Source organism: Pseudopodoces humilis, chromosome 10 (genome assembly GCF_049639895.1).
Source record: "Pseudopodoces humilis isolate 2021_Gansu_Grassland_sample_001 chromosome 10, ASM4963989v1, whole genome shotgun sequence".
Classification (NCBI taxonomy): domain Eukaryota; kingdom Metazoa; phylum Chordata; class Aves; order Passeriformes; family Paridae; genus Pseudopodoces; species Pseudopodoces humilis.
Window position 1 is genome coordinate 1,406,736 of NC_142209.1, and position 15,600 is coordinate 1,422,335.

Here is a 15,600-nt window from a genome sequence, read left to right on the forward strand (position 1 = left end):
TATGCCAATTAGCAGCATGATTATTTCTTTCCCCACTCCTGGGCGAGCAAGCTATGCCAGGAGGCACTGGAGTAGATGCCTGGCCTTCCTCCAGTTTGTGGGTTTCTATGGAGGCTGGAAGTTGGGAAGAACATTATGAGTGTCAGAGCACTTTGTGCTACCCCCATGCAATAATTAAGATCCGTAGAAGAGCAGCCTGGCCACAGGATTGCATCTCCACATGAGACAAATGAAGATTGAGAAAGGCACGATGCCTGGGGAGCAGCAACATGCATACCTTCAAATTGATAACCCAGGGAACTGTGCTTTCAGTGAGGTCTTTAAATTACAGCTTGGTCTGCTTCCATGATTAAAATAAAATAAACTAGGAGAACAACTAAGATTAGGAAAAGTTTTGAGTTATTCCCCCAAGTCTGGGAAGTTCCCGAACCAAACTTTTTTTTTTGGTGAAGCAGAGTTAAAGCCACTAAGTGCCCACATTCACCTTGCAACTCTATCACTTACAAAACTCCACTCCCCCCCTTCCAGGAAAAAAAAAAAGCCACAAGTATAGATTCCCCACCTTCTGGAAAAAGCACAAACTATTTCATTATGGGTGATTGTGTTATTATGAGAGATTTTCCTCATTTTCCCAACAACTCCAAGAGAGCAGGGAAGGAGAGAGGAGAGGGACCCAAACATATCTTTAGGTCTCTGCTTTTCCTGACTGACTTCTCTGGGCAGCTTGTTCCATCCCCCCATGCAGAGCCCAGCCTGGCTTTTTGAATTTGCCAAGATTCAGAGCAGCTAAATTAAAGCAAACAGGGGTGCTACTAGCAGAGACCATTGCAAAGCTTCTTGTAACAACTTGGAAATACAAGACCCAAATCTGTGTCAGGGGGCCATGCAAGAAATTATTCCTTGGGGGAGCAGTAGGTGCAATCCCCAGGAGCAGAGAGCTGTGCTGCTCACTGCTTAAACACAATCTGATTTTACCCTGCTGTGTTCAGTTGTGCCTCACAATATTTATAATTTTCTTTTGCTGCATAAGCAAGGAGAGAAAACCTCTGCTAAGCACCTTTCCTGGCACGGCAGGAAGGGTGGGTGCCCTGCTCCCCAAGGTGACATCCTGACTCCAAAAGCGTGGTCTGATGTCACATGTCACCAGCTCCAGCACAGCCTGCCTGGGATGCCCAGTCACAGCCTCCAGTGCAATTTCAGATCAAGGCTACAGACAGAAAGCTTGTCCTGCCATGACTTCCAGAAAAATATATGGCAAAAATAGCCTGGCGTCAGGGTGCAGCTGAACCCACAAACACACACACACAGACACTTCTCCCAAACCAGGCAGCGTCATGATAAAACTGAGGACATTTGGACCAGGTCCCCAGGCTGCTTCATAAACACACACCAGTGCGATTCCCTTCAGGAGAAATGAGTTATATATAAACCAGAGAGAGACTCGCAGATGCCTGCACTGAAGAGCCAGTCACGCTGCCCTGCCCGGGGAGAGCAGAGCACAGCAAAGGCTGCATCCTCTCCCCTGAGAAAAGGCAGGTTCCTTCAACGTTCCTCACCTCCTTCTCGCTTCAGACACAAACCCAGAGTTTCTGCAGAGCTTTTCAGGCACAGAGCAGGAGCAGGTGTGGGCAAGGAGCCCATGCAAGGGGGAGCTCCCAGGTTCTGGGCAGCACTTGGCTCTGCAGCGGAGCTGCATGAAGATGCCACTCAGCATTATGCCTATGCGTCTGCCAGGACCAGAGCTCAGACCTTGAAGCTACAAAAGATGGAATTCAAGCCCGTGAAAGGAAGCCAGAGTGGCTGCAGCATTTCTCCATGTAAAGTGGATGTGTTTTCTGCCTTCCCCCCACAGCCCGGGGCACTGCTGACTCACTGATCGCAGGACAACCCAGTCCCTGTCCCATCTCTCCTCTCTCCTGCCCTATGACCTCCAGCTGCATTTTTTAGCCGGGTGCATCCAATTGCAGGGTAGAGAAAGGGCACCGTGCTGCATTGCAGCCTGCAGAGATGTTTCCCTGCAGCCCTGAGCACCCCAGGAAAGAGCTGCACTCCCTCCCTGCAGCCTGGCAGCATGCCTGCTTCCTTGGCCACAAAGCCAAGGGCTTCTCCAAGGGAAGATTTCATGGACAAAACACTTGCCACGTGCTTCCAGCCTCTGGGAGTGGCTGTTGCAGCCCTTGTTGTGCTGGACCATGCCATGCAGCATCCCCAGGCAGTGGGGCCAAGGCTTTGCCCAGCTCAAGGGAATCAGCCCAGGGCTCAATCCCTGCAGCTTTTGTTGCTGAAAATCTCTCCCAGCTGCTTGCTGTACTTTGAGCTGATGACAGTATGTCCCTCATCCACCTCCACCCTGTCCCCGAGAGGGAACTGGAGTGTCATTCCCTTTTCCCTTCTGCAGAACCGGGACTTGGGCTGTGACACCATATGGGGTGTACTTGTGGCACCCCATCAGTGTCTGCTCACAGCCACCCTGGGCCAAAAAACCTCTCTGCATCCTTCCACCCAAGCTCAGGAAACTCAGGGCTGACCCACCAGCTCTCAGGGTCTCGTTCACTGGAGTGGGAGCAGGACATGGATGTGATGCTCTAAGGACCAGCCCAAAGCATCCCCAGCTCACACCTGAGCCGTGGGATGAGTTACACACCAGGCTCTTTTTGTGCTGGGAAAGGCAGAAAGGAAAAAGTCAACATCTCCGTGCCAGTGGAGGTTGCTAAGTGACGGCAGAGCTTGTTTCCATCCCACCACTGACAGCACGCTGCAAGGGAAGGAAGTGAGGAGTAAGGGATGTAAACATGAGTACATTGCCAAAACACTCGACATATACATTAGCTTCATGTTTTGGCTGCCAGCAGAGAAATATTTACTATGTGTCAATTACTCCAGCCTCGGAGCGTTTTACCTGCAGAGGATTTGCAGCACTCGGTGAATTTGCCAGTTTTCCAGCTGAAATGAATTTTCAGACCAAAGTTGTCAAGCTATCAGTAGCTGCAAGAACAGCTGCAATGAACTGAGATTTCATCCTTACTTTGTTTCTAATAGATGGCTTTTGTTTTTCCACCAGGATGTGGCGTTATGCAGCATTTTGGAAGCACAACAGAAAGGCAGGAGTGGACGAGGGGGGGATAAAGGCAGCCTTTGTATGAGCTCCTGGGGAAGAAAGGAGATGGTTTTGGTAAAATAAAGGGCATGCACACACAAGCCTGTGTCATTAAGATTATGTTGAGAATTGCAAACTAAGTTAAAAATAGAGTAAATGCAGCACTGCTGATCTAGTTGAGAAATTTGCCATTGCTAAGCTAGGTGGATAATAGCTAGCTTTCAAAACAGTGCTCATCACAGAGGAGCTTTAGAAACTGCATGGGGGCAGGCACACTTCAGCTCCAGCTTCAGCCTCGTTTCTCCCCCATGCTGTCCTGAACTCACCACAGGAGGAGGAGAATGCACTGGAGGGGTGACTGGCTGGTGAGTGACACAGAGGGCACCTAGCCAGGCTGCCTTTATCTGAGGAAGGGAGCAGGCCAGCCCTGCTCTCCTGAGCCTGGGAACCATCAAGAACACTTATTAAAAAAAAGCATCTCCCTCTGCATAGATGGAGGTTAACCCAGGGAGAAAGTAGGGCACCCATCTGTCCCTCTGTGCGAAGGGAAACAAGGGAGGAAGCATCAGAGAAGGGATCTGAACAGAGCACTTCCCAAAGTAGAACCTGCTGGCAAATTAAAATGAAAATACATCCTCAGTTGCTGATCAGAGGGAGGTGCTTTGCTGGCAGCACAGCTGCAATGGTGCATGCTGGGCACCAACAGCCCCAGCTCCAGCACTGGTGCAGTGCCCACATGCTCCTCACTGCTTCAGGGGGCAAGAGCCTTTGTGGGGTCCTTTCCATGAACCCCATGGAGCTGGGGAACTGCAAATTCTCAGGCTCACACAGCCTATCACCGTGTATTTGAAGTGGCAGAGGATTTCCCACAGATGGAGGAGAGCTGGCTCCTTCCAAGCAAGGAGAGGCCGAGGAGGGGCAGCCCAAACCCTCTTGGCACAGGGTGTGTGAGCTGCAGAGCTGGGAGACAGCCCCAGCAGGAATGCTGAGACACAGATCCCTCCTGGAACTACTTCTGGTGCGCTGTCACCTCCCTGGGCTGTGGAAAGGTGCCTGGGGAGGGTTTGCTTTGGGAAGCAGCTGCCAGAGATGTCCTGTGGCAGAAGGGAGCATGGAGTGAGGGTGCAGGATCAGTGGCAAAGCACCATTTTGTCACCTTGCTGTCTGCAAGCTGGTCACTTTGGTGCCGTGTCCCAGGCTCATTTTGGCACCAGCTGTTGCAGGGGAGAAAGACAAGTCCCCCAAAAATAGCTTCTGATGAATGAATGAGAACCTGCAGGTCAGCTGTTCCATAACCAGCCAGGTCAACTCTTGAAGGAGCTGTCTGGGCAGGACTGGGGTGCTGTGGGAACACCTCAATGAGTATTTTCTGGCTGCCCTTTCAGGAAGGGGAAATTCCTGTTATTTTCAGGAAGGCTGGCCTGCACCAGCTGGGTGAGTGGGTTGGTGTGGCCAGGAGCCTGAGCCCAGGGCTGGATCCCTGCTGGCCCTGGGGCAGAAGGGTTCTGAGCTCAGGCGTTTCAGTTCAGTGGCGATGGCTGGAGAGATTGAGAAGAGGGAAAACGTAGAGGGATGCAGTTTGAGGAGGGTGAGGGGGCAGTGGGGTCCAAGGGGCAGCTGCCTGCTCCCAGGACATGCCCTTGAAGCACAGAGGTGACAGGGGTGTGGGTGCTCCAGAAATAAGCCTTAGCAAAGCACTAGAGGCCTGAGAGTACCCCTGAGCACTTTATTCTCCCAGCTCGCAGCCTCCCACACACATCCACAAGCAGGCTTGGAGCAGGGCTGGGGCTCTGCAGAGACACCAGGAATGCCAGAGACACGGGGAGAGGCACCATCAGAACAAAAGGAGCTGTGCTGAAGGGGAAGAAGAGTTGGAAGGATGTTCTTCCCAAAGTGGGAAAGCAACCAGGCCAGACCTAAACCCCACAGTCCTGCCAGTCCCACAGCACCTTCCTCACCCCACCAGCTGAACCCTTGGGCTGTCCAACCCTCCACAGTGCTGGAGCCCTTCCTGAGGAGCCACGCTGCAGGAAGCACTTCCTGAGCCAGTCCCATCCTTCCAGCAGGCCCAGGCCAGCCACGGGCAGCCCCCACAAGAGGCTCACGGTGTTGGAGCAGCAGCAGAGCCCCCTCAGAGGATGAGGACGGACTGCAGCACGTCTGCCAGCGCGTAGGAGCCGTCCCAGGGCCGCCCCGGCTGGCGCAGGGCCCCCTCCAGCGCCCGGGCCCGCGCCCCCAGCTCTGCGGGGCCGCGCCGGCCCGCGGGGCCCGGCTGGCAGAACAGGATCTCGTTGACCTCCCCTCGGATGCGGCGCGCGTAGAGCAGCGGGAAGACGTCCCTGAGGGTGGCCAGGACGGATTCCTTCAGCCGGGCGTCGCGGCACACCAGGTTGAGCACGAAGACTCCTGCGGCAGGGCGAGAGGGAGGGCAGCTCAGAGCCCACCCAAAAACGTCCCCCCCCTGTGCCCCTGGCTCTGCTCCACGTCCCTGCTGCCACGAGATCTGTTCTCAGGTACCGCCTACACCTTCTGCTTCCAGAAAGCTCTGCCGGCCTCCCTGGGATGTCTCAGCCTGCCTGAGCCAGCAGTGCTGCAGGCCACCCACTCCATGCTGCTGTCACCGTGCCCACTGCAACACCCAGACACTCGAGAAGGGGATGCCACGCAGCAGTCCTGGCTGCGGCCACGATTCTCCAGCAAGAGAAACGGTGGCACAGCCCCAGTTCCACACAGAACCGGCCAGCCTGGGCACAGGGACACAGCCAGATCTCCCCTCCTACCTTCTGGCTTGAGGATGGTTTTAACTTTCTGCAGAAAGGGCTTTTCCACAAAGGCTGGGGGCGGGCAGCTCATCCCCACCGTGAGGTCTTTGCTGTCCACATCAAACATGATGGCATCATACTGGGCTGGTGCTGCAGGACAAAGCAGACAGTTGTCATCCTGTGGGACAGAGGTGAGCTACACACACAGGAAGGCCAAAGACGGGATGGTCAAGACACCCCTTCTGCCACATGATGGGTGTCTTCTCTGCTGGGGTTTCTCTTTACAAGCCCTTGGTGCTGGGGGAGACCAGAGACCTGGTGAGCCTGGAGATTGTGACACACGGCAGGAGATGGGCAGGAAGAGCAAGCAGGTGGTGACAACAGCCCAGGACCCTGCTACCCAGCGTGGCACCCACTGGGCTCGATGGGGCACCTGAAATGCTCTGTGAGATGGTACCTTCAGCTGCCAGCTTGGCCACGTAGTCCAGGCCATCGCAGACGTGCACCTGCATCCGCTCACCCTGGGAGAAACCGAACCAGCGCGTGGCCACTTCCAGCATGGAGGGGTCGATCTCCACCACGGCCACGCGGGCCTGCGAGAAGTAATCGTGGACGAAGAGGGGCAGGCTGCCCCCGCCGAGCCCCACCACCAGCACTGCCAGCTCTCCTGCCAACCAAGAGCACCCGGTGAGCCACCAGGACACCCTAACCCCACTGCTCGTCCCACCCACCGCCCCCAAACCGCTTTGGGAAGGGTGCACGGGGCACCTCGGCCAAAAGAGCCTTTCCCCAAGGGGCTGTGGCGTGGGGACACCTGCCCCCAGCACAGCCTCCCACTGCCAGCCTCGTCACCTGGGAGGGCGTCGGGGCCCCCCAGCAGGCAGAGCCCCGCAACCATGGCCTTGTGGTGCTCACAGCACAGGTAGCTCTTGTCGATGGCTCCAGGCTGCTCAGTGGGGCTGGCTTTCTTCTTGTCCTTCCTCCGCTTCTTCTGCCCTGATTAACAGGAGACACTGGCCAGTAAGGCAAGGGGAGAGATGGAGGTGCTTTCTGGGCACCACCCCCAGCCCTGCCCCACCCATGGTGTAAAAACACTCCCAGAGCTGCTCTGGGACACGACAGGGAGGTCGCAGCAGGATTTCTACCTTATTCCTGTATTGCTCTCACTCTCTGTCACCCCAAAAAAGCAACCTCAGCCCTTGCCCCATGTACCTGGGAGAGGCGTGGGGGCCAAGAGCCGAGCCTCTGACTGCACCACGTTCCTGTTCTGGAGGAAGATGAGGCGGCGGAAGTAGCAGGTGCCATCTCCTTTCACGTCCTCCACGACGAACTCCCCGCTCAGGGGGCTCCTGTCACAGTGCCGCACCGCCCGCACCCCGATGTCCCCTCCCACAGACAGGAAGGGCACCTGCAGGGAGGACAGGAGCTGCTGTGAAGGAGGAAAGGCTACAGGAAGAGAGCTTGGCACTCTCATGGCATGTCCTGACTATGGCTACAAAGCCAGCACGAAGCAGACACAGTAGAGGAGCAGTGGGATGCCACAGGAGAGCTGGGGATCTGCACTAGATTCACTCCCAACACGGGGAATACACAGAGCAAACGCAGCAAGATTTCTTACAAGAGCTCAGATGTGTGGAGTTGGGTCAGGAAGGAGAAGACAGAAGGAACAGAAGTTACAGCCAGGATTAAGACAGGGGCTGGATGCTTTCAGAGTTTCTGGATCTCTGCTTTTCTTGGGATGCTGGGTTTTGGAGGGCAAGGACTTCACACTGAATCCTACCACAAAAGCACCTCAAATCCTGCCTCCAAGCGCAGGCAGACAGGGAAAACCAAGAGAGGCTGCACCTGAGGCCCATCTCCTGCCCACCAAGGCTCCCAGCTCAGGCCTTGCAGCTTGGTCTCCCTTGCAGAAGAGGGTTTCCCTGCTGGCTCTGTTTTGGGAAGCCCAGCCAGGGGGCCAGGCAGTGGGGGCTCACCTGCTGCCGGGCAGGGAGGCCTGGTGGGGCCAGCTCCATGACCTTGGCTGACAGCTCTGCCTGGATGCCAGCCATGCCCTCGTAGCACTGCTCCCTGTGCAGGGCCACCGTCAGCAGGCGCCCGAAGCCCGCGCTGGCCGCCAGCTGCCTCCGCCCTTCCTCCGTCCCAAAGAGCCACTCGGTTTCTCTGCCCTGTGGGACTGCAGAAAGGGGCTGCCATCAGCCTGGGCTGCTCCTGGCCCTCGAGCCACCAAGGGAGGAGCCACAGGGAATGGCAAGACATTTAAGGGAGGTACCACTGCTTGGCTAGAGCCGTGCACCGCCACCATCAAGAGAGCCGGGATCTCCCCTGCTTTGGGCAGGGTCATGCAAGAAGCTGGAAAAGCCACATCTCATTAGAAGGGGGTGTCCAACAGGCTCCTGACCTATCTCCAGGCTGTGCTAAGCCCCAGCTTTGCAGGCATGCAGGGTGGGAACGGTGCTGCTGGCAGAGACCGACACATCCCTGTGAGTGCATCCCCAGCAGTCTGGCCCTGCAAGCCAGGACACAGAGCAGCGACACCTTCCTGGCTGCAAGGTTGCTAACTGGGCTGTCACCAGCATCCAGGCAGGAATTGCCACCTGGGAGGTGGGGCAGGCAGTGTCCCTCTGCCCAACAAGCTCTGTGCCAGATCTCTGCCTGCACCACCAGGCAAATCCCACGGCAAAGCCAGGACTAAAACATCAACCCAACCCCACATAGGTGGGTTATTCCCCTCTCCAGCCCCAAATTCCACAGGCCCTGAAGGGCTGGCTGTTTTGCAGCTCCTGGCCAGGGCAGCCACCTGACTGCAGCCTGGTCAGGCTGTACTCACTGATGAAGATGGCAAAGTGATTGTCCCGGGAAGGTTTCACCGAGGTGCTGTCGACCACGTGCAGCGTGTAGCGAGGCTTCCCACTCTCTCTGTCACACAGATCCAAGGCAACCTGTTCCCTGCAGGGGGTTTTGCTTATCTGGCTGCAGAGCAGGGCATAATGCTGCCTGTCCTTCACTGCTGCCACCAGCCTCTCCGTGCTCTCCACCCGCATCGGCTTGTCCTGCTCCTCAGGGCAGATCTCCAGGATCTGTGCTGCTGAGCCAGGGATCTTCCTGAACTTTGTCATGACATACACAAAGACCGGGAGGACAAACTGCTCCTTGTCCCCGCTGCTGGCCACCTGGTGGACACGCACCACCCAGCCTTCCTGCGAGAAGTACTCCACCGCTTTCTTCAGCACGTGGGCTTGAGCCAAGGAGACGCAGAGGTAGCGCCCTCCCACCTGCAGGACCCGGCTGATCTCAGCAAACATCTGGTCCACCTTGGCTAAAGTGGCCTCCTCTTCATCGGTCAGGAGGGCATCCAGCGTACCCTTGTCCAGGACCACCTGGAAGTGGGCGTCAGGGAAGTCCATGTGGAGCATGTCCATCAGCAGGTAGCTCATCCTGGGCCTCGTGCTCGCGCTGCGCTCCCGCATCTGGCGGATGACGGCGTCGCTGATGTCGATGTTGATGATGTCCTCACACATCCCCACGTCATACATCTGCTCGCTCAGCTCCGAGTTCCCACAGCCCACCACGAGAACCTGGGCGGTGGCACAAGAGCAGCGTGATGGTGAGAACACCCTGGAATACATCTCCCCCCTCCCCATTTTAGGGGTAAATACCAGACGTGTCTAAGAGCTCTCTGTGAAAACCACACCCTCAGGGCCTGCAAACTCACTCTCCATGGCCTAAGATAACATGTCCACAGAGAAAACTCCCATGGGCAGAGAAGCAATGCATCTGCTGCGTGTTTTTGAGAATGACCCCAGTGTTTTAACTCCCAGAGCTCCCCAGACCAGGGCCAACAGGGGTCTCTCCTGTCCTTACTAAAACACACTGGGGGCTTCACATCATCTGTGCCAGACCTCGCACACAGAACCAAATGGACTGGAAAAGATTTCTGGGAGCTATGAGTCCAAACTATGACCAAACACCACCACGCCAACCAGACCACGGCGCTGAGTGCCACATCCAGTCTTTCCTTAAACAACTCCAGGGACGGTGACTCCACCACCGCTCTCTATGCAGTCCGTTCCAATGTCTAACTGCCCTTTCTCTGAAGAAATTCCTCCTCCGAATGTCCACCCTAAACCTTCGCTGGCGCAGCTTAAGACTGCGTCCTTTCATCCTGTTGCTGCCTGCCTGGGAGAAGAAGCCGGCCCCTGGCTGGCTACAGCCTCGGCTCAGGGAGTTGTAGAGAGCGATATGATCACTCCTGAGCCTCCTCTTCTCCGGGAAAAACAACCTCAGAGCTCGCTGCCCACAAGGAGGGGACACAGCGCTGGTTACCAGCCGGGGCTCACCTTGTCGCGGGGCCGCACATACTTGTGCAGAACAGGGCAGAGCTCCGGGAAGGCTCCGTACCACTCGAAGGGCCGCTGCCCGCGCTGGCGGAAGAAGCGATCCCAGTAACGTGCGGAGCCGAACTCGGCGGGGCTGCGGGGCAGCAGCTCCATGACCGGACCGGGCTCCGCTCCTACTCCCAATCCCGGTCCCGGTCCCGGTGCCCCACGTGGTCCTCGCGCTGACCGCTTCCGGCTGCGCGGCGCGCCCACCGCCCATTGGCTGTCTCCGCCCCGGCCACTCCCCATTGGCTGCCTCCGCCCCGGCCACTCCCCATTGGCTGCCTCCGCCCCGGCCACTCCCCATTGGCCGGCGGCTCCGCGCGCCACCGCGCAGCGGGAGCGCGCAGCGGCCCCGGCGCGCCCCCGCCCGGTGCCGGTCCCGGTCCCTGTCCCGGTGCCGGTGCCGTATCCCAAGCGCGCATCTTTAACCCGCAGCCGCCGGGCTTTGCGGCGCTACTGAAACAACACAAAGAGCGGAGGACCAGGCAGCGGTGGGTTCGGAAGGAGCAGCTTTAATGACATCCCGCAGCGGAAAGAGTGTCCGCAGGGGCTGCGTGTGACACGCACGGCACCTGCCTCGGCAGGGGTCGGACTTGGCGATGTCGGCAGCTAGCTGGGAGCGGGGCAGGGCTCTGGCGAGTTGCTCTGAAGAAAGAAAGCTGAGAGCTCGCTCAGTGCCCTGTACCTGTGTGAGATGGAGTTCTTCACTGCCTTGGGCATTTCGGCGTAGCTGCAAGGGAGAGAAAGCACAAGTGGCAGTGGCAGGGATACTACAGCACATCCCCCGAGCACGGAGAGCTCCTCCTCTGCCTCCCTGCTTGGCTCAGCGGGCATCTGTAGTGACACAACCCCTGAACCAGGGGTTTCCCACCCTGTTCTGATCCAGGAGGACATTTCTCCCTGATGCCCTTCCTCACAAGGAGCACCCTTGACCAAAGTTTGCCTTACATAAAGAGCTGTAGGTAAAACACCCCTTACGTCTGGTTGTAGCCATCTGGCTGAAAGCAGGGATCCCAGCCAAAATCCCGAGGGCCTCTGGGCTCCACTATCAGTCCCTGTCATGAGAAAGCACAAAAAAAAAACCCTTAAAGACCCTTCCCTCGCAGTTAAATTTCAAACACAGACCAAGACACGCAGCCATAGCTCACACCGCAGCCACCACAGGCTCTGCAGGGTGCTGCTCCCTTCCCAGCTCCTCTCCAGCATGGGACCAAAATCAGCAGCTCCAAACTCACACTGCCCTATGCTGACAGTGCTTTGACCTCTCCAATTAACAGAGGTAAGAACAGCACCTGAATGCAGCCCTGTCAGAGGGAGATGGGAGCTGAGGGGACTGAGGGAACGTGCAGAGTTCAGTAAGCACCACTGAACAAAGGGCTGCACCCACCCCGCACCAGCTGCGCTCTCCCTAAGCCTGTTCCCAATATTCAGAGGCCACCAAAACTGTCCTCAGTGCTGCTGTGAGACTCACACCACAGCCCTCCTTCCCCAGGCACATGGCACCTACGTGGGTCTGGCCTTTGAAGAGCCTCACTGGCTCCTCCGGGTTCCCGCTGCTGAAGGCGAAGGTGCAGAGCGCGTAGGCAGACTTGTCCTCAAAGCCAGCCAGCAGCTTGTACAGGCCTGGGAGACACAGAAGGGAGCCTGGAGTTACTGCTGCTCCCTGGGAGAGCAGCACACCCACCCAGGCATGGAGGGATGGAGGGAGGGATGGATGGATGGTTCCACATCGCACTCCCAACCATCTCAGGAGGTGACAAAGCTCAGGCACTGAGATGTTCTTGGCAGGATCCCTGCTGTGACTGAAGCCAGAGCCTCAGATCTCATCTCCAGATCTTCCTCTCTCTCATTTGGGAAACAACTGAGCATGCAGCAGCAGGGAGGACTAAAGCCCCCGGTGATTGAATGTGATTAATGCTCATGTTAATGAGACCAGCAGAGGATTTGCAGTCACACTCTGAACTGTGGGATTGAGGCACAGCAGGGGAGGGGAGCATTAGTGGAGAGGGGCTTGCCATGAAGCCACAGGGAGCAGGAGGTCATCCAGGTCACACTGAGGACAAACAAGATGCTCCCAGGAGCCCTGCCACCAGCCTGCAGAGGCAGGAGTCTGGGAATCCAGGGATGAAACTACTGGGAAAAAGGATGAAGATCCTGGGAAGAAGGGCACAGAACAGGCTTGAGGAACCTGCTGGTTCCCTCAGGATGGTCAGGGAGCCACTTGAGGGGAAAAGGAGAGGGTTACACACAGAGCAGTAACATGAGGGCAGTACCTTCTGGCTTGAGTTTCTCCAGGAACCATTTTCTGAAAAGGAAGAAAAGAGGGAAGATCAATTTTTGCTATTATCTCTCAGAAATATCTCAGAAATACAGGCATCCTTGTGACATTATTGCTTACACTTTCATAGGCCTTTGAATGCCTCTCAATGTGCTGTAAGATCACTCATTCTGGATTATTTACCAGGAAGGACAGACTTATCCCTTAAGCTGAAGGGGTGTGGAGCCCACTCTGCCAGCCTGTGCTCCTAACCCTGACACGTGAAAGGGGAAAAAAGCTTCTCTCCTACTTACATGTAGGGTCCTGGAAGGCCCCCCAGGGCATTGAAGCACAAGCAGGTGTCCTCTACTATAACAGGTCCCTGAACCTACAGTGACAGCCCAAGAGAAGGAGAACATTAGACCCGAAGGAAGGCACTGTCTTCAAACTCATTCCCTTGCTCTATCTCAGCCTCATGTTCCCACTTGACCTCAAAGGCAACCCACACCAGACAAACCCAAACCAACCCCAGGCAGGCCAGAGAGGCTGAAGAACTGCAGGAAAGGTTTCCTACAGAGGAAAACGAGCAGAGCTGAATGCTTCCTGCCATCCTGGAAGACAAGGAAAGGAAAAGCCTGTGTTCCAGAGGCATGCCTGCATGTTTCTCCAGTCTCAGCCCTCACTTGGTTCTTTCACGACGCCCATCCCAGAGACATCTCTGGAATGTCTAGCAGATATAAAACCCTTTGTCCTGCAGCCACCGGGCCTAAAGGAGCTTCAGTGCCCTCCCACTGCAGGAGGGACACAGCATAAACCACAACAACCGGCTGACGGGAGGCTTCCATGGCCCTCTCTGGGCTCCCTCCACACCCATCCCGCCGGGAAAAGGGAAAGAACGAGTGACCTGCCGGGCGGCTTCGCGGCACTTCTGCACCGAGATCTCGTCTGGCTCCCCCTGGTACTCGGGCACTGCGGACACAGCGATGGAGCGCTGCTGAAGCACAAGGCCCGGACGGGACGAGTCGCCGCATCCCGCCAGGCCCCGCCAACAACTTACGGTCAATTTTCTTCGCCACCAGCGTGTAGGGAGAGGAGTCCCCGAGGATCTGCGTGACCTGCGCAGGGAGAAGGGCGTGAAAAGGAAGGGAGGGATAGAGGCAAACCCTCTCGCCAGGCCCCGGTCCCGCCGCCCTCACCTCCTCCAGTTTCTTGGCGTTGCCTGTCACGAACACGACGCTCCGCCGCGCCGGCGCCGCCATGCTGACCGCGCGCGCGCCCGCCGCGCGCCCAGCAGCCAATCAGCGCCCGCCGCGCCGCCGCGCCCCTCAGCGCTCGACCAATGGGAACGCGCCCGCCCCGCAGCGTCCAGCCAATAGGGAGGGCGTCCGCCCGCGCTAGAGAGGCGGGAGCTGCCGGTCCGCGGTGGGGGAGCGCCGGGAGGTCTCGCGAGAGGCGCGCGGAGGGCGGGGCGGGTCGCCATGGCAACCTGGTCCCCTCATGGCCCCGGCCCTTGTTTACAACCCCTGCCCTGGGACCCCGCGCTGTCCTTCCTGACCAGAATCTGCTGTAGTCGGGGAATCGGGAAGGGCATTGTGCTCCGAGCTCTGTTGCTCTTCAGCCTCAGAGCTCTGGCGCTGTCATCAGGTGTCGGAGCGATAGAAGTTCCGTCGTTGATTTGCTGCTGGTGATGCCTCTCAGAGCCAGAGCTGTCCCTTGGGAACGTCTGTGTCCAGGACAACCCCAGCACTGAGTGACCTGAACCTAAAGCTGACCAACACCCAATTTTAGCACCTCGGGGCAGTGCACTGATGGTTTGGGTTGTGGCGGCTTTCCCTGCCCTGCATCTCGGGTAAATGCAGGAGCAGCTGGCGGCTGTAGCAGAAACTCCAGGCCTCGAGTCCAGAGTTCTGTCCATGGGGCCACAGTGGAGCCCTGCAGAAACAGGTCAGTGCAGGCCAGCGCTGGTGGGGAGCAGGGCCCTGGGATGGAGCAGCAGCAGAATCCCAGCTCTCCCAGCGTGTACCCAGACCTGCCAAAGCTCCTTTGCAAGGGGGACTCCTCAGGAGGGATTTCCTTCCCCCTGGGCTGCACAGCTGCCACAGGCAGGAGGCCTCTCTGCAATTGTGTCACATCCCTGCAGCCCCCCTTCCCTCAGGCATGGGGACCCGGGCTCACACCACAGGCCCACATCAGCAATCTCTGGAGGAGGAATGCACTGCTTTTGCCAGAAGATGCCATTCCCTGTATAAAAGAAATCACGTGGAAAACAGCAGCTGATGGTCTGGTCCTCTGCACAATGCAGGAATGGGTAAAACAGACCCAAAGCTTGGGTGAAGGAATTGTTTTTGTCGTAGAATCTCCTTCATAACATCTCCTAAGTGAAAACCAATCCCCAAGCATGCAGATGCTGCTGGAAACAACACCCCTTTCTGCTGACTGCAGTTCTCTCTGCCACCAGTCCAGCATGGGACAGCACAGGCTGCAATAGAAAACCACAATACCGAAGGAATATGTGGAGGATTGCTCTGTACCAGCCCAAGAGCAGACATTTCTAATGGTCTTTCCAGCCTTGTGGTGAAAGAAAATCTATAAAAATTGCTTAGCAAATTCTATTCCTGTGATGTTTCTGACCAGGAGTCGGGTGGCACCAGGGTTCTGCTGTGGGTGGCAGAAGCAGCAGCAAAGGCAAGACTGGGCTGGGGGAGAAAGGCAGAGGCACTGGCAGGGCTCTGCAGCAGCAGGAGTGAATTAACTCACTTTCCAGTTGGCAGGACATGGTCCCAAACAGCTCAGCGAGATCTGCAGCCCCCCCCGGAGACAGGCACAGTCCCTCCTCATCCACCTTCACGATCCCTTGCAGGCAGAGAGTAGCCAAAGGCACAGGCAGGATAACTTTTGTCCCTTCCACTGAGGGCATGATGCTAAAACCGGCCTATACTTGAGGAGGAAAAACCCAGCTTGCTTTCCTGATTCCCACCTGGAGAGATCAGGTCTGGCAGAGGGGAAAAGGCTTGTTTATATTGGAGCTGGGCAAGGGAGTCTGTAATCACATCCAACCCTCAGGCCTGCTGTGCTCACTCCTAATCCCCTTCTCTGCATGGG

At 57.0% G+C, this 15,600-nt stretch overlaps 2 protein-coding genes across 6 annotated transcripts; both read right to left on the bottom strand.

Moving 5' to 3' along the window:
* Positions 1–4,809: 4,809 nt before the first annotated feature.
* METTL13 (methyltransferase 13, eEF1A N-terminus and K55) lies at positions 4,810–10,415 on the bottom strand. 5 transcript variants are annotated; one of them, XM_014257539.2, is made up of 8 exons: positions 10,200–10,415; positions 8,690–9,437; positions 7,836–8,035; positions 7,072–7,267; positions 6,712–6,855; positions 6,317–6,526; positions 5,878–6,009; positions 4,810–5,503 (listed from the first exon to the last, which is right to left on the bottom strand). In XM_014257539.2, the coding sequence occupies exons 1-8, from the start codon at positions 10,350–10,352 to the stop codon at positions 5,229–5,231; spliced, it is 2,058 nt and encodes a 685-aa protein (XP_014113014.2). In that variant the 5' UTR covers positions 10,353–10,415; the 3' UTR covers positions 4,810–5,228. The 5 variants fall into 5 exon arrangements, 3 of the variants coding, with proteins under 3 accessions (XP_014113014.2, XP_087916534.1, XP_087916535.1); XR_015773342.1 differs by having other exon boundaries at positions 5,397–5,503; positions 6,775–6,872; XR_015773341.1 differs by having other exon boundaries at positions 5,397–5,503; positions 6,712–6,872.
* A 318-nt stretch (positions 10,416–10,733) lies between these two features.
* Positions 10,734–13,816, bottom strand: ITPA (inosine triphosphatase). The gene is made up of 8 exons (XM_005528664.3): positions 13,695–13,816; positions 13,556–13,613; positions 13,403–13,467; positions 12,813–12,886; positions 12,515–12,546; positions 11,749–11,864; positions 11,220–11,296; positions 10,734–10,971 (listed from the first exon to the last, which is right to left on the bottom strand). Exons 1-8 carry the CDS (start codon positions 13,755–13,757, stop codon positions 10,851–10,853), a joined length of 606 nt encoding a protein of 201 aa, XP_005528721.1. The 5' UTR covers positions 13,758–13,816; the 3' UTR covers positions 10,734–10,850.
* Between the last annotated feature and the right edge of the window lie 1,784 nt (positions 13,817–15,600).

Coding starts and splice junctions, on each gene's coding strand:
- ITPA (XM_005528664.3), bottom strand. CDS start 13,757: ATGGCGGCGCCGGCGCGGCGGAGCGTCGTGTTCGTGACAGGCAACGCC. Junction 13,614..13,694: donor ACGCCAAGAAACTGGAGGAG/GTGAGGGCGGCG, acceptor CTCCCTGCGCAG/GTCACGCAGATCCTCGGGGA. Junction 12,547..12,812: donor GGCCTTCCAGGACCCTACAT/GTAAGTAGGAGA, acceptor CTTCCTTTTCAG/AAAATGGTTCCTGGAGAAAC.
- METTL13 (XM_014257539.2), bottom strand. CDS start 10,352: ATGGAGCTGCTGCCCCGCAGCCCCGCCGAGTTCGGCTCCGCACGTTAC. Junction 7,268..7,835: donor GCCTCCCTGCCCGGCAGCAG/GTGAGCCCCCAC, acceptor TCCTCCCTGCAG/GTGCCCTTCCTGTCTGTGGG. Junction 6,856..7,071: donor GGCCCCCACGCCTCTCCCAG/GTACATGGGGCA, acceptor CCTGTTAATCAG/GGCAGAAGAAGCGGAGGAAG.